Raw genomic sequence first — 22,856 nt, forward strand, 5'->3', positions numbered from 1 at the left:
CATCCTTCTTGGCCACAAAAAAGAACCCTGCTCCCAATGGTGACGACGACGGACGAATATGACCCTTCTCCAAGGATTCCTTTATATAACTCCGCATAGCGGCGTGCTCTGGCACAGATAAATTAAACAGACGGCCCTTAGGAAACTTACTACCAGGAATCAAATTAATAGCACAGTCGCAATCCCTATGAGGAGGTAGGGCACCAGATTTGGGCTCTTCAAATACATCCCGGTAATCTGATAAAAACTCAGGGACTTCAGAAGGAGTGGAAGGCGAAATTGACAGCAATGGAACATCACCATGTACCCCCTGACAACCCCAGCTGGACACAGACATAGATTTCCAATCCAACACTGGATTATGAACCTGTAGCCATGGCAACCCCAAAACGACCACATCATGCAGATTATGCAACACCAAAAAGCGAATATCCTCCTGATGTGCAGGAGCCATGCACATGGTCAATTGAGTCCAGTACTGAGGCTTATTCTTGGCCAAAGGCGTAGCATCAATTCCTCTCAATGGAATAGGATACTGCAAGGGCTCCAAGAAAAAACCACAGCGCCTGGCAAACTCCAAGTCCATCAAATTCAGGGCAGCGCCTGAATCCACAAATGCCATTACAGAATAGGACGACAGAGAGCAAATCAGAGTAACGGACAAAAGAAATTTAGACTGTACCGTACCAATGGTGGCAGACCTAGCGAACCGCTTACTGCGCTTAGGACAATCGGAGATAGCATGAGTGGATTCACCACAGTAAAAACACAGCCCATTCCGACGTCTGTGTTCTTGCCGTTCAGCTCTGGTCAAAGTCCTATCACACTGCATAGGCTCAGGCCTATGCTCAGAGAATACTGCCAGATGGTGCACAGCTTTGCGCTCACGCATGCGCCGATCGATCTGAATGGCCAAAGACATAGACTCATTCAGACCAGCAGGCGTGGGAAATCCCACCATGAGATCCTTAAGGGCTTCAGAAAGACCCTTTCTGAAAATTGCCGCCAGGGCACATTCATTCCACTGAGTAAGCACAGACCACTTTCTACACTTCTGACAGTACACCTCCGCTTCATCCTGACCCTGACACAAAGGCAGCAAGATTTTCTCTGCCTGATCCACTGAATTTGGTTCATCATAAAGCAATCCAATCGCCAGAAAAAACGCATCAACATCACGCAATGCAGGATCTCCTGGCGCAAGGGAAAATGCCCAGTCTTGAGGGTCACCACGCAACAAAGAAATAATAATTTTTACCTGTTGAACGGGGTCACCAGAGGAGCAGGGTTTCAAAGCTAGAAACAGTTTACAATTATTTTTGAAATTCAAGAACCTAGATCTATCCCCAGAAAATAAGTCAGGAATAGGAATTTTAGGCTCTAACATAGGATTCTGAACCACAAAATCTTGAATGTTTTGTACCCTTGCAGAGAGATGATCCATACAAGAGGACAGACCTTGAATGTCCATATCTACACCTGTGTCCTGAACCACCCAAAGGTCTAGGGGAAAAGAAAGACAAAACACAGTGCAAAGAAAAAAAAATGGTCTCAGAAGTTCTCTTATCCCTCTATTGAGATGCATTAATACTTTGGGCCAGCTGTACTGTTATGACCTGGTGGTTAGGAGCACCCAGAATGGCCTGATAGTTAAACCTCATACAGGACGAGCTCTGGGATGTGGGAGCTCTGCTGACCGCAAGCCCTAATCCTATCACACACACTAGAAATAGCCATGGAGCGCTCCTGACCAGACCTAGGCGCCTCATCACAGCTTAAGAACTATCTAGCCCTAGAGATAGAAAATAAAGCCTGCCTTGCCTCAGAGAAATTCCCCAAAGGTAAAGGAAGCCCCCCACATATATTGACTGTGAGTAAAGATGAAAGTCACAAACGCAGAAATGAAACAGGTTTCAGCAAAGGGAGGCCAGACTTACTAAATAGACAGAGGATAGGAAAGGTAACTTTGCGATCAGCACAAAAACCTACAAAAGACCACGCAGAGTGTGCAAAAACCACCGCACCGACTCACGGTGCGGAGGGGCAACTCTGCATCCCAGAGCTTCCAGCTAGCAAGACAAGATCATGATAACCAGCTGGACAAGAGAACAGTGAACAAAAAATGACTATCAGGAACTTAGCTTCTGCAGGAGAAGGCAGGTCACCAGAGAGATCCAGGAGCGAACTGAACCAATGCAAAAACATTGACAGCTGGGGTGGAGTAACGATCTGAGAGAAGTTAAATAGAGCAGCCAACCAAAGGATAAACCACGTCACCTGTGTAAGGAACCTCAGAAGCAGCAGCTTCACTCATAGCCACCAGACGGAGCCCATAGACAGAACTCGCCGAAGTACCATTCACGACCACAGGAGGGAGTTCGACAACAGAATTCACAACACCCATCTCCACGGGCCCGGTGAAGAGTCTGACCACTGTATGGAAGATTTCAGTGACTTGTATATAAAACTCAAAGATTAATTCCCTACGTGAGCTTTAATGGAGATTAAGTTTAGAGGGTGAACTCTAATGTCGTCCGGTATATCCCGCAGTACTGAGCCTACATAATGTCTAACATGAGTAATTGTAAATACCCAATCCTGGCGGGAGATAACTTTACTAACACAATGTCTTCCAAAGTAAGAGGACACTGATTGTCCGCCAACATGTCACAAACCAGTCTACATCCATTATTCCCAAGCACACGATAGATGAGAGGCGGCCTGCCGTGTAGAGAGGAGGGTTTTTGCATATTCTTGATTATGGAATGAACAGATCTGGGAAATATTTTTGAGTTGTAGTCTGCAGGAAGTGGAAAGGGCTCAGATATGTGGTTTGAAGGAGAGATTAGAGTCAAGGGATACCCAGAGGCAGAGAGCTTGCGGGACTGGGGAGAGTGAGCAGCCATTGATGTTGATGGAGAGGGCTTTTGGGGAGGGGTTGAGTGAGATGGGAGAAAGATGACCAATTCTGTTTTGTCCATGATAAGTTTTAGAAATCCAGCAGAGAATGAAATATCAGACAGATATTGTGGGATTGTGGTTAGTAAGGAGGTGATATCGGGTCCAGAGAGGTAGATTTGTGTCATCACCATAGAGGTGATCCTGAAAGCTAGTTAGTAGGTCATTGGTGACTTTAGTCAGGGCAGTTTTAGTGGACTGATGCAATCAGAGGCCAGATTGTAAGTGGTCAAATAGGGAGCAGGAGGAGGGGTGGGAAGACAGTTCAAGATAGACGCGTTGTTCCAATAGTTTCGAAGCATAGGGGAGAAGTGAGATGGGGCGATAGCTAGACACAGAGAATGGGTCATGGGAGGGCTTTCTGAAGATGGGTGTAATCATGGTATGTTTGAGGCATGAGCGGAAGACACTAGTTGTTAAGGTTGGTTAAAGAGATGGATAAGGGGTGGGAAGAAGATTGTGATGAGGTTTAGGATGAGGTGGGACTGGGTGAGATGTGATCTGGACAGTAGAAATGCATTTTTGATAGTGACGATGTCTCCATACTGCTGCATTTACAGCTGATAACCACATAGCTAGCACAGTCCGCTTTACAGTTATGAATCGTATACATTCACTACACATCCCAGCAATACAGTAAATTTCTGATGAAGGTCTATGATTGGCAGAAACATCAATTTAGGCTGTTTATAACAGACTGTCCTTGATTATTAATAAATCCACAATTCTTGCATAGCATCCTATTGAGTGCCAAGTTTTACTACTATACATTGGACTTTGTTAGTGGTAAATTTACGTCAAATGTTTTTGTTTTTATTTGTGAAAATATTGGACATTTTGTGAAAATTTCACAATTTCCAAACTTTCAATTTTTATATCTTTAACACCTTAAGCCCCGAGGGTGGTTTGCACGTTAATGACCGGGCCAATTTTTACAATTCTGACCACTGTCCCTTTATGAGGTTATAACTCTGGAACGCTTCAACAGATCCCAGTGATTCTGACAATGTTTTCTCAGGACATATTGTACTTCATGATAGTGGTAAAAATTCTTTGATAGTACCTGCGTTTGTTTGGGAAAAAAAACGGAAATTTGGCGAAAATTATGAAAATTTCGCAATTTTCCAACTTTGAATTTTTATGCAATTAAATCACAGAGATATGTCACACAAAATACTTAATAAGTAACATTTCCCACATGTTTACTTTACATCAGCACAATTTTGGAACCAAATTTTTTTTTTGTTAGGGAGTTATAAGGGTTAAAAGTTGACCAGCAATTTCTCATTTTTACAACACCATTTTTTTTTAGGGACCACATCTCATTTGAAGTCATTTTGAGGGGTCTATATGATAGAAAATACCCAAGTGTGACACCATTCTAAAAACTGCACCCCTCAAGGTGCTCAAAACCATATTCAAGAAGTTTATTAACCCTTCTGGTGCTTCACAGGAATTTTTGGAATGTTTAAATAAAAATGAACATTTAACTTTTTTTCACAAAAAATTTACTTCAGCTCCAATTTGTTTTATTTTACCAAGGGTAAGAGAAGAAATTGGACCCCAAAAGTTGTTGTACAATTTGTCCTGAGTACGCTGATACCCCATATGTGGGGGTAAACCACTGTTTGGGCGAATGGGAGAGCTCAGAAGGGAAGGAGCGCTGTTTGACTTTTCAATGCAAAATTGACAGGAATTGAGATGGGACACCATGTTGCGTTTGGAGAGCCACTGATGTGCCTAAACATTGAAACCCCCCACAAGTGACACCATTTTGGAAAGTAGACCCCCTAAGGAACTTATCTAGAGGTGTGGTGAGCACTTTGACCCACCAAGTGTTTCACAGAAGTTTATAATGCAGAACCGTAAAAATAAAAAATCATATTTTTTCACAAAAATTATCTTTTTGCCCCCAATTTTTTATTTTCCCAAGGGTAAGAGAAGAAATTGGACCCCAAAAGTTGTTGTACAATTTGTCCTGAGTACGCTGATACCCCATATGTGGGGGTAAACCACTGTTTGGGCGCATGGGAGAGCTCAGAAGGGAAGGAGCACCGTTTGACTTTTCAATGCAAAATTGACAGGAATTGAGATGGGACGCCATGTTGCTTTTGGAGAGCCACTGATGTGAATAAACATTGAAACCCCCAACAAGTGACACCATTTTGGAAAGTAGATCCCCTAAGGAATTTATCTAGATGGGTTTTGAGCGCTTTGACCCACCAAGGGCTTCACAGAAGTTTATAATGCAGAGCCGTAAAAATAAAACAAAAATTTTTTCTCACAAAAATTATTTTTTAGCCCCCAGTTTTGTATTTTCCCGAGGGTAAGAAGAGAAATTCGACCCCAAAAGTTGTTGTCCAATTTGTCCTGAGTGCGCTGATACCCCATATGTGGGGGGGAACCACCGTTTGGCCGCATGGGAGGGTTCGGAAGGGAAGGAGCGCCATTTGGAATGCAGACTTAGATGGAATGGTCTGCAGGTGTCACATTGCGTTTGCAGAGCCCCTAATGTACCTAAACAGTAGAAACCCCCCACAAGTGACACCATTTTGGAAAGTAGACCCCCTAAGGAACTCATCTAGATGTGTTGTGAGAGCTTTGAACCCCCAAGTGTTTCACTACAGTTTGTAACGCAGAGCCGTGAAAATAAAAAATAAAAATTTTCCCCCCAAAATTATTTTTTAGCCCCCAGTTTTGTATTTTCCCAAGGGTAAGAGGAGAAATTCGACCCCAAAAGTTGTTGTCCAATTTGTCCTGAGTGCGCTGATACCCCATATGTGGGGGAAACCACTGTTTGGCCGCATGGGAGGGCTCGGAAGGGAAGAAGCGCCATTTGGAAAGCAGACTTAGATGGAATGGTCTGCAGGTGTCACATTGCGTTTGCAGAGCCCCTAATGTATCTAAACAGTAGAAACCCCCTACAAGTGACCCCATATTGGAAAATAGACCCCCTAGGGAACTCATCTAGATGTGTTCTGAGAACTTTGAACCCCCAAGTGTTTCACTACAGTTTATAACGCAGAGCCTTGAAAATAAAAAATCTTTTTTTCCCACAAAAAATATTTTTTAGCCCCCAGTTTTGTATTTTCCCAAGGGTAACAGGAGAAATTGGACTCCAAAAGTTGTTGTTCTATTTGTCGTGAGTACGCTGATACCCCATATGTTGGGGTAAACCCCTGTTTGGGCACACGGGAGAGCTCGGAAGGGAAGGAGCACTGTTTTACTTTTTCAACGCAGAATTGGCTGGAATTGAGATCGGACGCCATGTCGCGTTTGGAGAGCCCCTGATGTGCCTAAACAGTGGAAACCCCTCAATTATGACTGAAACCATAATCCAAACACACCCCTAACCCTAATCTCAACAGTAACCCTAACCACACCTCTAACCCTGACACACCCCTAACCCTAATCCCAACCCTATTCCCAACTGTAAATGTAATCTAAACCCTAACCGTAACTTTAGCCCCAACCCTAACCCTAACTTTAGCCCCAACCCTAACTGTGGCCCTCACCCTAGCCCTAACCCTAGCCCTAACCCTGGCCCTAACCCTAACCCTAGCCTTAACCCTAGCCCTAACCCTAGCCCTAACCCTAATGGGAAAATGGAAATAAATACATTTTTTTAATTTTTCCCTAACTAGGGGGGTAATGAAGGGGGGTTTGATTTACTTTTATAGCGGGTTTTTTAGCGGATTTTTATGATTGGCAGCCGTCACACACTGAAAGACGTTTTTTATTGCAAAAAATATTTTTTTGCGTTACCACATTTTGAGAGCTATAATTTTTCCATATTTTGGTCCACAGTCATGTGAGGTCTTGTTTTTTGCGGGAGTTGACGTTTTTATTGGTAACATTTTCGGGCACGTGACATTTTTAGATCGCTTTTTATTACGATTTTTGTGAGGCAGAATGACCAAAAACCAGCTATTCATGAATTTCTTTTGGGGAAGGCGTTTATACCGTTCCGCGTTTGGTAAAATTTATAAAGCAGTTTTATTCTTCGGGTCAGTACGATTACAGCGATACCTCATTTAAATCATTTTTTTATGTTTTGGCGCTTTTATACGATAAAAACTATTTTATAGAAAAAATAATTATTTTTGCATCGCTTTATTCTCAGGACTATAACTTTTTTATTTTTTCGCTGATGATGCTGTATGGTGGCTCGTTTTTTGCGGGACAAGATGACGCTTTCAGCAGTACCATGGTTATTTATATCTGTCTTTTTGATCGCGTGTTATTCCACTTTTTGTTCGGCGGTATGATAATAAAACGTTGTTTTTTGCCTCGTTTTTTTTTTTCTTACGGTGTTTACTGAAGGGGTTAACTAGTGGGCCAGTTTTATAGGTCGGGTCGTTATGGACGCGGCGATACTAAATATGTGTACTTTTATTGTTTATTTTTTATTATTTAGATAAAGAAATGTATTTATGGGAATAATATATACAGTGGGGCAAAAAAGTATTTAGTCAGTCAGCAATAGTGCAAGTTCCACCACTTAAAAAGATGAGATGCGTCTGTAATTTACATCATAGGTAGACCTCAACTATGGGAGACAAACTGAGAAAAAAAAATCCAGAAAATCACATTGTCTGTTTTTTTTTAACATTTTATTTGCATATTATGGTGGAAAATAAGTATTTGGTCAGAAACAAAATTTCATCTCAATACTTTGTAATATATCCTTTGTTGGCAATGACAGAGGTCAAACGTTTTCTGTAAGTCTTCACAAGGTTGCCACACACTGTTGTTGGTATGTTGGCCCATTCATCCATGCAGATCTCCTCTAGAGCAGTGATGTTTTTGGCTTTTCGCTTGGCAACACGGACTTTCAACTCCCTCCAAAGGTTTTCTATAGGGTTGAGATCTGGAGACTGGCTAGGCCACTCCAGGACCTTGAAATGCTTCTTACGAAGCCACTCCTTCATTGCCCTGGCGGTGTGCTTTGGATCATTGTCATGTTGAAAGACCCAGCCACGTTTCATCTTCAATGCCCTTGCTGATGGAAGGAGGTTTGCACTCAAAATCTCACGATACATGGCCCCATTCATTCTTTCATGTACCCGGATCAGTCGTCCTGGCCCCTTTGCAGAGAAACAGCCCCAAAGCATGATGTTTCCACCACCATGCTTTACAGTAGGTATGGTGTTTGATGGATGCAACTCAGTTTTCTTTTTCCTCCAAACACGACAAGTTGTGTTTCTACCAAACAGTTCCAGTTTGGTTTCATCAGACCATAGGACATTCTCCCAAAACTCCTCTGGATCATCCAAATGCTCTCTAGCAAACTTCAGACGGGCCCGGACATATACTGGCTTAAGCAGTGGGACACGTCTGGCACTGCAGGATCTGAGTCCATGGTGGCGTAGTGTGTTACTTATGGTAGGCCTTGTTACATTGGTCCCAGCTCTCTGCAGTTCATTCACTAGGTCCCCCCGCGTGGTTCTGGGATTTTTGCTCACCGTTCTTGTGATCATTCTGACCCCACGGGGTGGGATTTTGCGTGGAGCCCCAGATCAAGGGAGATTATCAGTGGTCTTGTATGTCTTCCATTTTCTAATTATTGCTCCCACTGTTGATTTCTTCACTCCAAGCTGGTTGGCTATTGCAGATTCAGTCTTCCCAGCCTGGTGCAGGGCTATAATTTTGTTTCTGGTGTTTGAGGGTGTGCACAGGTGTCTTTTTATACTGATAACAAGTTTAAACAGGTGCCATTACTACAGGTAATGAGTGGAGGAAAGAGGAGACTCTTAAAGAAGAAGTTACAGGTCTGTGAGAGCCAGAAATCTTGATTGTTTGTTTCTGACCAAATACTTATTTTCCACCATAATATGCAAAAAAAAATGTTAAAAAAAAACAGACAATGTGATTTTCTGGATTTTTTTTTCTCAGTTTGTCTCCCATAGTTGAGGTCTACCTATGATGTAAATTACAGACGCCTCTCATCTTTTTAAGTGGTGGAACTTGCACTATTGCTGACTGACTAAATACTTTTTTGCCCCACTGTATATACATTTTTTCATTATGTAGGAATATTTTTTTAAATTTTTTTTACACATTTGGAAACATTTTTTTTAACTTTTTTACTTTGTCCCAGGGGGGGACAGTACAGATCGGTGATCTGCCAGTTTGCACAGCACTCTGACAGATCACCGATCTGTCTGAGAGCAGTGCAGCGTTACCAAGTGCCTGCTCTGAGCAGGCACTTGGTAAGCCACCTCCCTCCCTGCAGGACCCGGATGCCGCGGCCATCTTGGATCCGGGTCCAGCAAGGCGGAAGGAGGTAGGAGACCCTCGCAGCAACGCGATCACATCGCGTTGCTGTGGGGGGCTCAGGGAAGCCCGCAGGGAGCCCCCTCCCTGCGCGATGCTTCCCTATACCGCCGGCACATCGCGATCATGTTTGATCGCGGTGTGCCGGGGTTAATATGCCGAGGGCGGTCCGTGACCGCTCCTGGCATATAGTGCCGGATGTCAGCTGCGATAGGCAGCTGACACACGGCCGCGATCGGCCGCGCTCTCCTCGTGAGCGTGGCTGATCGCCTATGACGTACTATCTCGTCGGTGGGAATTAAAGCCCACCCCACCTCGACGGGATAGTACGTCATATGGGATTAAGGGGTTAAACTACTGTAGTTAGTCATGCTGTACAAAGTAATGTATAAATAGCATTTCAGCATAATTTCTGAGACATTTTTTTTTGTTAGGAAGTTAGAAGGGAGGACATTTGATCAGCAATTTCTCATTTTGCCAATAAAATTTTACAAACCTGTTTTTTTAGGGACCAAATCACCTTAAAAATGGCTTTGAGGGGCCTGTATGACAGAAAATAACCAATTGTTACACCATTCTAAAAACTGCACCCCTCAAAGTGCTCAAAATCACATTCAAGACATTTTTTAACCCTTTAGATGCTTCACAGGAATTAAAGCAATGTGGAAGGAAGAAATTACCTTTTTAATTTTTCCCACAAAAATGTTCATTTACCCCAAGTTTTGCATGTTTACAAAGAAAACAGGAGAAAATACCCATACAATATTTTGTGCAATTTCTCCTGAGTATGCAAATACCCCATGTTTGGAGGAAAACTACTGTGTGGGGGCATGGCAGTGCTTGGAAGGGAAGGAGTGCCAATTGACTTTTGGAACATAAAATTGGCTGGAATAGATGGCGGACACCATGTTGAGTTTGGAGAGGCCCTGATGTGCCTAAATAGTGGAAATCCCCCACAAGTGACATCATTTTGGAAAGTACAGTGGTGAATATCATACTATAAACACAATAAGGATGGGCCACTGCTGTCTGCTTGTCCCCCAGACCAAAATTTGCCAGCCAGCCTCTTATGTGACTAAACAGTGGAACTCCTCCCCTCCCCCCAAGCGACCCCAGTTTGGAATCTACACCCATCAAGGAGCTTATCTAGATCTATGGTGAGCATCTTGAACCCACAGGTGCTTCACAGAATTTTATAAGGTTGAGCCATACAAATGAAAAAATTCAGTAACAGGAGAAAATAAACCATACAATTTGTTGTGCAATTTGTACACTGATACCCCATATGTGATGGAAAACTACTGTTTGGGCATACGGCAGGGTTTGGAAGGGAAACGGTGCCAATTGAATTCTGGAGCGCAACTTGGCAAGAACAGATTGTGAATGCCATGTCACATTTGAAGAGCTCCTGACATGCCAAAACAGCAGAAATCCCCACAATTAGCCATATTTTGGAAACTACAGCTCTTGAGGAATTCATCTAGGTGTGTAGTGAACATTTTGAACTCTCAAGCGATTCATAGAATTGTATAACTTTGGACTGAGTCAATGGAAAAAAAACATTTTTTCCTCTAAAATGTTGTTTTGACCTCAAGTTTTTAATTTTCAAGAGGGAGAAAATAGACCACAAAATAAGTTGTGCAATTTCTCCTGAGTGTGCCAAAACCCTACATGTAATAGGGAAATACTTTTCAGGCACAGTGAACAGCTCAGAAGGGCAGGAGAGCCACATTATAGTGCATTTTTTGCGGCAATGACTTCAGGGTGCCATGTCACATCGGCATAGCCCATGAGGTAGCAAAACAGCAACCTTATTTTATAAACTACACCCCCCCAATTAATTCATCAAGGGGTGCAGTGATCATATTAAACTTATTGAATATTGAATCTTATACCATTGGGTGAAGAAAAAAATAACTACATTTTTACCACAAAAATGTTGTTTTAGCTCCGGATGTTAGTGTCACACAGGAAAATTGGTAAAAATGGTAACAAAATTTGTCACACAATTTCTGTTAAATGTGGCAATACCCTGTTATGATACGGTGGTCTAGGAGCAACATGGAACGAGCTCTGAAGGAAGTGGTAACTGTACTGACCGCAGTCCCTAAGCTCAACACAACACTAGAAGTAGCCGTGGAATGCTCCTAACTCTCCCTAGGCATCTCGTCACAGCCTAAGAGCTAACTACCCCTAAACATAGAAGCAGGAAAGCTATCTTGCCTCAGAGAAAATCCCCAAAGGATAGATTAGCCCCCACAAATAATGACTGTGAGTGGAGAGGGAAAAGACATACACAGAATGAAACCAGGATGAGCACAGGAGGCCAGTCTATCTAAATAGATAGGACAGGATAGAATACTGTGCGGTCAGTATAAAACACTACAAAAATCCACGCAGAGTTTACAAAAAATCTCCACACCTGACTAAAGGTGTGGAGGGCAAATCTGCCTCCCAGAGCTTCCAGCAAGACAGAATTAATTCACACTGATAAGCTGGACAAACATAGAAAGCACAGAATGGATAAGTCCACAATCTATGCACAGAAAAGGGCAAGCAAAAACTTAGCTTAGCTGAACTGGTCAGGATAACAGGGAACTCCAAAGAGATGTGAATCCAACCAGGAACCATTTACAAGTGGCACTGGCTGAAGATAGAGCCAGACTTAAATAGCCGAGCAGAAGAGACAATAAGTGGAGGCAGCTGATGACGGCTAACTCCAAGGAGCAGCCATACCACTAGAAACCACAAGAGGGAGCCCAAGAGCAGAACTCACAAAAGTGCCACTTACAACCACCGGAGGGAGCCCAAGAGCGGAATTCACAACAGTACCCCCCCCTTGAGGAGGGGTCACCGAACCCTCACCAGAGCCCCTAGGCCGATCAGGATGAGCCAAGTGAAAAGGACGAACCAAATCGGTGGCATGGACATCGGAGGCAACAACCCAAGAATTATCCTCCTGGCCATAACCCTTCCACTTGACAAGATACTGAAGCCTCCGCCTCGAAAAACGAGAATCCAAAATCTTCTCAACCTCATATTCCAACTCTCCTTCAACCAACACCGGGGCAGGAGGGTCAACCGAGGGAACAACGGGCACCACATATCTCCGCAACAAAGATCTATGGAAAACATTATGAATGGCAAAAGAGGCAGGAAGAGCCAAACGAAAAGACACCGGATTAATAATTTCAGAAATTTTATAAGGACCAATAAACCGAGGCTTAAACTTAGGAGAAGAAACCTTCATAGGAACATGACGAGAAGACAACCAAACCAAATCCCCCACACGAAGCCGGGGACCAACACACCGACGGCGGTTGGCAAAACGTTGAGCCCTTTCCTGAGACAACGTCAAATTGTCCACCACATGAGTCCAAATCTGCTGCAGCCTGTCCACCACAGAATCAACACCAGGACAATCAGAAGGCTCAACCTGCCCAGAAGAAAAACGAGGATGAAAACCAAAATTACAAAAGAAAGGTGAAACCAAAGTAGCCGAACTAGCCCGATTATTAAGGGCAAACTCGGCCAACGGCAAGAAAGACACCCAATCATCCTGATCAGCAGACACAAAGCATCTCAAATAGGTCTCCAAGGTCTGATTAGTTCGCTCAGTTTGGCCATTAGTCTGAGGATGAAACGCTGAAGAAAAAGACAAATCAATGCCCATCCTAGCACAAAAGGCCCGCCAAAATCTAGAGACAAACTGAGAACCTCTGTCACACACAATATTCTCCGGAATGCCATGCAAACGAACCACATGCTGAAAAAATAATGGAACCAGATCTGAGGAGGAAGGCAACTTAGGCAAAGGTACCAGATGGACCATTTTAGAGAACCGGTCACAAACAACCCAGATAACAGACATCTTCTGGGAAACAGGAAGATCCGAAATAAAATCCATGGAAATATGCGTCCAGGGCCTCTCAGGGACCGGCAAAGGCAAAAGCAACCCACTAGCGCGGGAACAGCAAGGCTTGGCCCGGGCGCAAGTCCCACAGGACTGCACAAAAGCACGCACATCGCGCGACAAGGAAGGCCACCAAAAGGACCTAGCAACCAAATCTCTGGTACCAAAAATCCCAGGATGCCCAGCCAAAACTGAACAATGAACCTCAGAAATTACCTTACTTGTCCATCTATCAGGAACAAACAGCTTCCCCACTGGACAGCGGTCAGGCCTATCAGCCTGAAATTCCTGAAGCACCCGCCGCAAATCAGGGGAGATGGCAGAAAGAATCACCCCCTCCTTAAGAATGCCAACCGGCTCAAGGACTCCAGGAGAATCAGGCGAAAAACTCTTAGAGAGGGCATCAGCCTTAACGTTCTTAGATCCCGGAAGATACGAGACCACAAAATCAAAACGGGAGAAAAACAGGGACCATCGAGCCTGTCTAGGATTCAGCCGCTTGGCCGACTCGAGGTAAATCAGATTCTTATGATCGGTCAGGACCACAACACGGTGTTTAGCTCCCTCAAGCCAATGTCGCCACTCCTCAAACACACACTTCATAGCCAACAACTCCCGATTGCCGACATCATAATTGCGTTCCGCAGGCGAAAACTTTCTGGAAAAAAAAGCACACGGTTACATCAAAGAGCCATCAGACTCCCTCTGAGACAAAACGGCCCCTGCCCCAATCTCAGAAGCGTCGACCTCAACCTGAAAAGGAAGAGAAACATCCGGTTGACGCAACACAGGGGCAGAAGTAAATCGGCGTTTAAGCTCCTGAAAGGCCTCAACAGCCTCAGAGGACCAATTCATCACATCAGCGCCTTTCTTCGTCAAATCAGGAAGGGGCTTAACCACACTGGAAAAGTTGGCAATGAAACGGCAATAGAAATGAGCAAAACCCAAAAATCTTTGAAGACCCTTCACAGATGTGGGTTGGATCCAGTCATGAATAGCTTGGACCTTAACAGGATCCATTTCTATAGACAAGGGAGAAAAAATAAAACCCAAAAAAGAGACCTTCTGAACTCCGAATAGGCACTTAGACCCCTTCACAAATAAAGCATTATCACGAAGGATCTGGAACACCATCCTGACCTGCTTCACATGAGACTCCCAATCGGAAAAAATCAAAATATCATCCAAATATACGACCATGAATTTATCAAGATAATTGCAGAAAATATCATGCATGAAAGACTGAAACACAGATGGAGCATTAGAGAGCCCAAATGGCATCACAAGGTATTCAAAATGGCCTTCGGGCATATTAAATGCAGTTTTCCATTCGTCACCCTGTTTAATACGAACAAGATTATATGCCCCTCGGAGGTCAATCTTAGTAAACCAACTAGCCCCCTTAATCTGAGCAAACAAATCAGTAAGCAAAGGCAAGGGGTATTGGAATTTGACCGTGATCTTATTAAGAAGACGATAATCAATACAGGGTCTCAAGGAGCCATCCTTCTTAGCAACAAAAAAGAAACCCGCTCCCAATGGTGACGAAGAGGGCCAAATATGCCCTTTCTCCAAAGATTCCTTAACATAGCTCCGCATGGCGGCATGCTCTGGCACAGACAGATTGAAAAGTCGACCCTTAGGGAACTTACAACCAGGAATCAAGTTAATAGCACAATCACAGTCCCTGTGCGGAGGAAGGGAACTGGACTTGGGCTCATCAAATACATCCTGGAAATCCGACAAAAACTCAGGGACCTCAGAAGAGGGGGAAGAGGAAATTGACATCAAAGGAACGTCACTATGTACTCCTCGACAACCCCAACTAGTCACCGACATAGTTTTCCAATCCAGCACCGGATTATGTTCCTGTAACCATGGAAATCCCAGTACAACAACATCATACAGGTTATGCAACACCAGAAAACGGCAATCTTCCTGATGTGCAGGAGCCATGTACATGGTCATCTGTGTCCAGTACTGAGGTTTATCCTTGGCCAAGGGTGTAGCATCAATGCCCCTCAAAGGAACAGGGCTCTGCAAAGGCTGCAAGGAAAAACCACAGCGCCTGGCGAATTCTAAGTCCATTAAGTTCAGGGCAGCGCCTGAATCCACAAATGCCATGACAGAAAAGGACGACAATGAGCAAATCAGGGTCACAGATAAGAGAAATTTAGGCTGTATAGTACTAATGGTAACAGACCTAGCGACTCTCTTAGTACGCTTAGGGCAATCAGAGATAACATGAGCCGAATCACCACAGTAAAAACACAGCCTATTCTGACGTCTGAATTCCTGCCGTTCTATTCTAGTCAAAATCCTATCACATTGCATAGGTTCAGGACTTTGCTCAGAGGATACTGCCATATGGTGCACAGCTTTGCGCTTGCGCAGACGCCGATCAATCGGAATGGCTAGAGACATAGATTCGCTCAAACCGGCAGGCGTAGGAAAGCCCACCATAACATCTTTAAGGGTTTCAGAAAGACCTTTTCTGAAAATAGCAGCCACAGCCTCTTCATTCCATTTAGTGAGCACAGACCATTTTCTAAATTTCTGGCAGTATAACTCTGCCGCTTCCTGACCTTGACACAAGGCCAACAGGGTTTTTTCCGCATGATCCACAGAATTAGGTTCGTCATACAATAATCCGAGCGCTTGAAAAAATGCATCTACATTCAATAATGCCGGATCCCCTGTTTCAAGAGAAAAAGCACAGTCTTGAGGGTCACCACGCAGCAAGGATATGATGATTTTTACTTGCTGAATGAGATCACCAGAAGAACGGGGTTTCAAAGCAAAAAACAATTTGCAGTTGTTTTTAAAGTTCAAAAACTTGGATCTGTCTCCAAAAAACAAATCAGGAGTAGGAATTCTGGGCTCTAAAGCCGGAGTCTGGACAACATAGTCCTGGATACACTGTACTCTTGCAGCAAGTTGATCCACACGAGAAAACAAACCCTGAACATCCATGCCAAAGCATATATCCTGAACCACCCAGATATCAAGAGGAAAAGAAAAAAAAAAAAAAGACAAACTAGAGCACAGAAAAAAAATGGTTCAGAACCTTCTTTTCCTTCTTTTGAGATGCATTTAATTCATTTTTGGCCACTTGTACTGTTATGATACGGTGGTCTAGGAGCAACATGGAACGAGCTCTGAAGGAAGTGGTAACTGTACTGACCGCAGTCCCTAAGCTCAACACAACACTAGAAGTAGCCGTGGAATGCTCCTAACTCTCCCTAGGCATCTCGTCACAGCCTAAGAGCTAACTACCCCTAAAGATAGAAGCAGGAAAGCTATCTTGCCTCAGAGAAAATCCCCAAAGGATAAATTAGCCCCCCACAAATAATGACTGTGAGTGGAGAGGGAAAAGACATACACAGAATGACAAAAGGATGAGCACAGGAGGCCAGTCTAACTAAATAGATAGGACAGGATGGAATACTGTGCGGTCGGTATAAAACACTACAAAAATCCACGCAGAGTTTACAAAAAATCTCCACACCTGACTAAAGGTGTGGAGGGCAAAGCTGCCTCCCAGAGCTTCCAGCAAGACAGAATTAATTCACACTGATAAGCTGGACAAACATAGAAAGCACAGAATGGATAAGTCCACAATCTATGGACAGAAAAGGGCAAGCAAAAACTTAGCTTAGCTGAACTGGTCAGGATAACAGGGAACTCCAAAGAGATGTGAATCCAACCAGGAACCATTTACAAGTGGCACTGGCTGAAGATAGAGCCAGACTTAAATAGCCGAGCAGAAGAGACGATAAGTGGAGGCAGCTGATGACAGCTAACTCCAAGGAGCAGCCATACCACTAGAAACCACAAGAGGGAGCCCAAGAGCAGAACTCACAAAAGTGCCACTTACAACCACCGGAGGGAGCCCAAGAGCGGAATTCACAACAATACCCCATATGTGGCTGTAAAGCAATGTTTACCACACGGCAAGACTCGGTGGGGAGGAGCGCTATTTGACCTTTGGGAGAACAAATTATTGTAGAGTAGTTTGTGGACTCCATATATAGATCCCCTAAGTGCCAGAAAATCAGAAACCCCCTTATGTGACCCCATTTTGCAAATTACATCACTCTAGGAATTTATCTACAGGTGTAGTGATGATTTTGACTCCATGAGTGTTTTCGAGAAACAAGCAGCAATAGATGTTGCCGAGTGAAAATTGCAAATCTGCTATTTTAGTGCCCAGTATGTTGCAGTGCCTGTACATTGTAGTGCCCAGTATATTGTAGTGCCCAGTATGTTGCAGTGCCTGTACATTGTAGTTTACATTGTAGTGCCCAGTAGATTGTAATCACCAGTACATTGTGCCCAGCTCGTGCTTCTGAAGACATGGACCCGGTTAAGCAAACTCTCATTGCTACAGAAATGCTAAACATGTGGACGCTTAATGTGGTTTAGGCACACTGGGGCTTAGAAGGAACGGCGGCATTTAGATTTATTTGAGGAGCAAGGAGCCATAGTGCTTTTCCAGAGCCTTTGTGCTACCACTAACATGAAAGCCCCCTATATTTACATTGACAGATGATAGACCTGAGTGGGCACTTGCTTTTTTTTGTGGATTGAGTTGAAGCTTTTATTGGGAACATTTGACATAAAATTTTGGATCACGTTTATCCGGCGCTCTACGCTAAGCACTTACGTCGTGATTTCTATTTAAATCTCCGAATGACATGATTCCGATTTAGCCCTCCCAAGGAACCATTCACTGTAATGAGGCAGCAGAGTTACTCTGGACTCCATCTGGCCTCTGTTTAGTGTTATCTTTTCAGAGATGCACAAAACTGTGGCGGACCGTGCTTTTCTGCATGCTTAAAAAGATGGACACCACCGGATCAAAGACCAGATGGCATCCACAACATCTCCATTTACCTCATTATAGGGAATCTTCTGCTGGGGGTTCTGTCTGAATCACATATTTCAGAGATTTACATGAAAACCCCGATGCAGTGCAGAGCACAGGATAAATGTGAGCTTTACTGCGATCTTTGGGAGGCAGAATGAACAAATCAACAGCAGGTGAAGAATTGGTTTTATTTATTATTTTATGTTATTACTCGTTTGGTAAAAGTGATTAGATAACTTTATTCTTTGACCAATGCGATTACAGCGATACCAAATTTATAGCTTTTTTTTACATTTGGCTGCTGTGACACACTAAGACTTTTTTTTTACAAAAACAAGTTTTTGCATCACCATATTCTAAGAGCTACAATTTTTTTATATTTTTGCTGACAGAGTCATGTGAGGGCTTGTTTTTTGCATAACAAGTTGGCGTTTTTATTGGAACTAATTTTGGGCACATAACATTTTTTGAGAGCTATAATTTTTTTTTATTTCTTCGCTGGCAGAGCTGGGATAGGATGACATTTTTAGCTATCCTATATTAATTTACATTTTTATTTTTTATCATGTTTTATTCCATTTTTTCTTCGGTGGTATAACGAAAAAGCATAGCTTTTTTTTATCTTGTGAGTTTAAAAAAATATTTTTACAATTACAGTCAGCATGGTCTAACAGGCATGCCGAGGCTGAGTGACTCAGATGTTGTTATGACGACCTTGGGCAACAATGGCAACGGCCAGGCCCTAGCGATGATGTCGCGAGGGGGGGGGGCTAATCTGAAGGGATAGAGATTAGGAGGATTCGGCTAGTCTCTTTTTAATCACATGACTTCTGCTCTAATGGAAAAGAGAATAATTTACTGGGTAAAAAGGCAAAATAAACAATTGTAAGAAACAGTGCTATATAATATGATGATTGTAATATATTAATTTTGTATTTTGCTTAATTTTGTATTTAGGACGGAAATAAACATTTAAAAATTTTTTGTGTAGGTGTACATGCCCTATAACCAGTTCCTGACCGCCAATAGACTTTTAACATCTGGGCTGTCTGCACTTTACTTTGTGCTCATGTTCTAAAATGTTAAAGAAGAATTGGCTGCTTTTACGAGATTGTGCAGGCAGGGTTCAGGATGTCGGACACAGCCAAACCTCCTATAGAGAAGGCAGTCAGGGTTTATTGCCATTTCTGCCTTCTTAATGTATATACATAACGCTTCCTACTTTAGACCAAGTGATCATATGATCCTTTGGTCTAGGGAAGGAACAGGAACTGCTAATTCCCAGAAAATCCCGTTGGCTTTGCTATACAGGAATGAGGTTGAATTTTCCCTGTAATTGGAGCTAAAATACCAGCCCTAGTTACAGAAGAAATCGTCAATAAAAAAAAGACACATTCAGTCCAAATCGCCATTTCTAGCCCTACCCCATCGAAAAAAATTATGTCCAATGCATTCAAATAATTTCTACAGAAGGCTAAATTTTAAATAATTTATTAGTGGTAGAAAATGAGCAAAACATTTTTTTTCATTTTCCTCTGATATCAACAAGAGGAATTTATATAATTACATAAAATCTAAGCCGTATGTATTGTTGAAAAAAAGTTAATTTTTTAAATATCTGAACGTCGATTTTATAGCTTTGTTAAATGTGCATGTACAATAAAGCCGGAAAATGTGGGAAAATATGCAGAAACAGAGGAAATTGGCACAATATTGAGCTTGTTCATGTTTGCCTATATCTTAGCGTGCTCAGAGTGCTGTTGTATTTTTTAACATCAACATGGATCCAGTAAGTATAGCTGAGTTTAGATCAACAGAACGTCAATGTTGTTAAAAACTATAATAATGGAAAATTCCTTTAAATACTTTGTACGTTAAGAGGTTGTCAACCCGGTACCCCACCGTTCAGCTGTTATTGGTGGCGTTGGCTGCCGGCTGGAAGTACTCACTTGTGGAGCTGGCAGTCTACTCGTAGTGGCTGCCGCAGGGTAATACACATCCGCCTTCTATTGATTTAAATTTGAGGCGGATGTGCAATACGAAGCAATACAAGTAGGCAGCCAGCTCCACAAGTGAGGACTTGAGGCCGGTGGCCGCCGACACCGATAACAGCTGATCTGTGGGGGGGCCGGATGTTGGACCCCAGTAGATGAGACATTGATGCACACTCAGGTTTTCTTAGGGAGACATTGGTGACAGATCATTGCCCTATGAATAATATTTCTATCATAATATGATTATTTGTATATTGGTATTTTGTAGAGAATAGAAGCGGCTCGTCCTTCTTGGTTGTCCTTGTCCTCTCTTCAGAGTCAGGTAATCTATTTTGTCTCCATATTTTTGCATCCTCCATAAAGGTTAAAATGAAAAATCATGTAAAGAAGCAGACTCACTGGTTGTATTTCTGTATTCCAGGAGGGTTTCTGGCTACTCAACCAAGAACTTGGCACATTGTTAAAAATCAATGTCAGTTACTTTACAACAGATTTTCTGGTTAAGAAAGGCATCACATCTCTGGGTAAGTTACAGTTAGGATGCAGCCCATTTGTCACGGGGATACCGTGACAGGGAGGGGCCAGAAAATGGTGGCATCTGGTTACCCAAACTGCATCCTGCACTGGCTAGAACTGCTTCACCATCAGACCAAACAGTGCTAGTTTTCTTTGCTCTGGCATTGCTAGGGTAATTAGTTAATTTGATCTCCGGGAGCTCTCCATCATGGATTGCTGTTCTGTGTTGGACACTCCCCTCTGGTATATATCATTGCCACTGGCATTTGGGAATTGCCAGTGATAGTTCATTCTGCCTGGTTTGGAGTTGGAGGAGCTATTCATTGTTTGGAGTTGGCAATTTCTGTGTGGAGTGTTTGTGTTTTCATCCTCATCTTCTCCTAGTTGGTTTCGCCTACCTTACCCTCCCCTGTGTTCCACTTTGTTGTTTGGTGCATGTATTTTTAATGATTGCAGTTTTAATTTATCTCTGTTTGTCTAACCTTGTCTGTCTGGTTAGTGTAATCCTATACACTTTGGCCTCACACCATCTAGGAGCATAGCAAAGCATGTGATCCTGGCGTCTCCATATTCCAGGTTTATCCGGGGAACAGGGATAGACTAGGGCGCCGGCTAGCGTGAGGGATAGATAAAGAAGCCTCTTTCCCGCAAAATCCTGCAACAATACCATGACACCATCTCTATGCATGATGACTTAAGTGTCAGCAGGTTCATGCTTCTTAATCTGATAAAATAGGGACAGACCATGATTTCAGTGTTGTATTATTTAATGGGCTTCTTGCTGTACTTTTGATAAAATCACCTTTTATCTTAATCAGTGTGACAGGGTTAGAAGGAGGTAGGAGTATCAAGAACTGCATAGCAGAAGCTCATCACAGAGATAGCCAGCAAAGCTGCAGCATACAAAATTGTGTTTTTCAAAACTACAGTAGGAAGCCCCGTAAGTGGCTCACTGCTGGAATTAGGGTCTCTCTTGCTACTTTATACTGCTTTCGGATGGGGGGAATAAAAAATCTTATGAATGTTTCACTTAAGATTCTACACACTTTAATAGCTGTTGCTTGTTTGGCAAACAGCCATTTCTACCAGCCTCTTATTGCACATAGTTGGTTGGTTGAGCCTAACGTTCAAGTGTCTTTAATAGGGAGAGGAGAATAAGCCACTATCAGGAATCTTTCCTGGAAGAATTGGTTAGGCATGTTTAAATCCAACATGCCCAATCCATCTTTCCCCGAGATACCCCTATACATAGTAACATAGTTAGTAAGGCCGAAAAAAGACATTTGTCCATCCAGTTCAGCCTATATTCCATCATAATAAATCCCCAGATCTACGTCCTTCTACAGAACCTAATAATTGTATGATACAATATTGTTCTGCTCCAGGAAGACATCCATACCTCTCTTGAACCCCTCGACTGAGTTTGCCATCACCACCTCCTCAGGCAAGCAATTTCAGATTCTCACTGCCCTAACAGTAAAGAATCCTCTTCTATGTTGGTGGAAAAACCTTCTCTCCTCCAGACGCAAAGAATGCCCCCTTGTGCCCGTCACCTTCCTTGGTATAAACAGATCCTCAGCGAGATATTTGTATTGTCCCCTTATATACTTATACATGGTTATTAGATCACCCCTCAGTCGTCTTTTTTCTAGACTAAATAAAAAAAAGACGACTGAGGGGCGATCTAATAACCATACACATCAGATGGTTGGCTCTGTAGTTAAAATCAACAGGTATGGTCAAGACAATAAACTTACCTGGAGCAGCCAGTGCCAGGCAGCAGCTGCCAAGGCAAACAGGATCATGGGGTGCATTAAAAGAGGTCTGGATACACATGATGAGAGCATTATACTGCCTCTGTACAAATCCCTAGTTAGACCGCACATGGAGTACTGTGTCCAGTTTTGGGCACCGGTGCTCAGGAAGGATATAATGGAACTAGAGAGAGTACAAAGGAGGGCAACAAAATTAATAAAGGGGATGGGAGAACTACAATACCCAGATAGATTAGCGAAATTAGGATTATTTAGTCTAGAAAAAAGACGACTGAGGGGCGATCTAATAACCATGTATAAGTATATAAGGGGACAATACAAATATCTCGCTGAGGATCTGTTTATACCAAGGAAGGTGACGGGCACAAGGGGGCATTCTTTGCGTCTGGAGGAGAGAAGGTTTTTCCACCAACATAGAAGAGGATTCTTTACTGTTAGGGCAGTGAGAATCTGGAATTGCTTGCCTGAGGAGGTGGTGATGGCGAACTCAGTCGAGGGGTTCAAGAGAGGCCTGGATGTCTTCCTGGAGCAGAACAATATTGTATCATACAATT

At 43.0% G+C, this 22,856-nt stretch overlaps 1 protein-coding gene across 4 annotated transcripts in view; it reads left to right on the top strand.

The window, feature by feature from the left end:
- PARP4 (poly(ADP-ribose) polymerase family member 4) overlaps positions 1-22,856 on the top strand; it is a 352,799-nt gene that overhangs the window by 321,255 nt on the left and 8,688 nt on the right. For all 4 annotated transcript variants that reach the window (XM_069759088.1, XM_069759086.1, XM_069759089.1 and 1 more), the window contains 2 exons: positions 20,280-20,333; positions 20,433-20,535. In XM_069759088.1, the coding sequence (XP_069615189.1) occupies positions 20,280-20,333; positions 20,433-20,535 (157 nt within the window). The remainder of the gene's footprint in view (positions 1-20,279; positions 20,334-20,432; positions 20,536-22,856) is intronic.

The sequence above is a fragment of the Ranitomeya imitator genome, chromosome 3 (genome assembly GCF_032444005.1).
Source record: "Ranitomeya imitator isolate aRanImi1 chromosome 3, aRanImi1.pri, whole genome shotgun sequence".
Taxonomy (NCBI): Eukaryota; Metazoa; Chordata; class Amphibia; order Anura; family Dendrobatidae; genus Ranitomeya; species Ranitomeya imitator.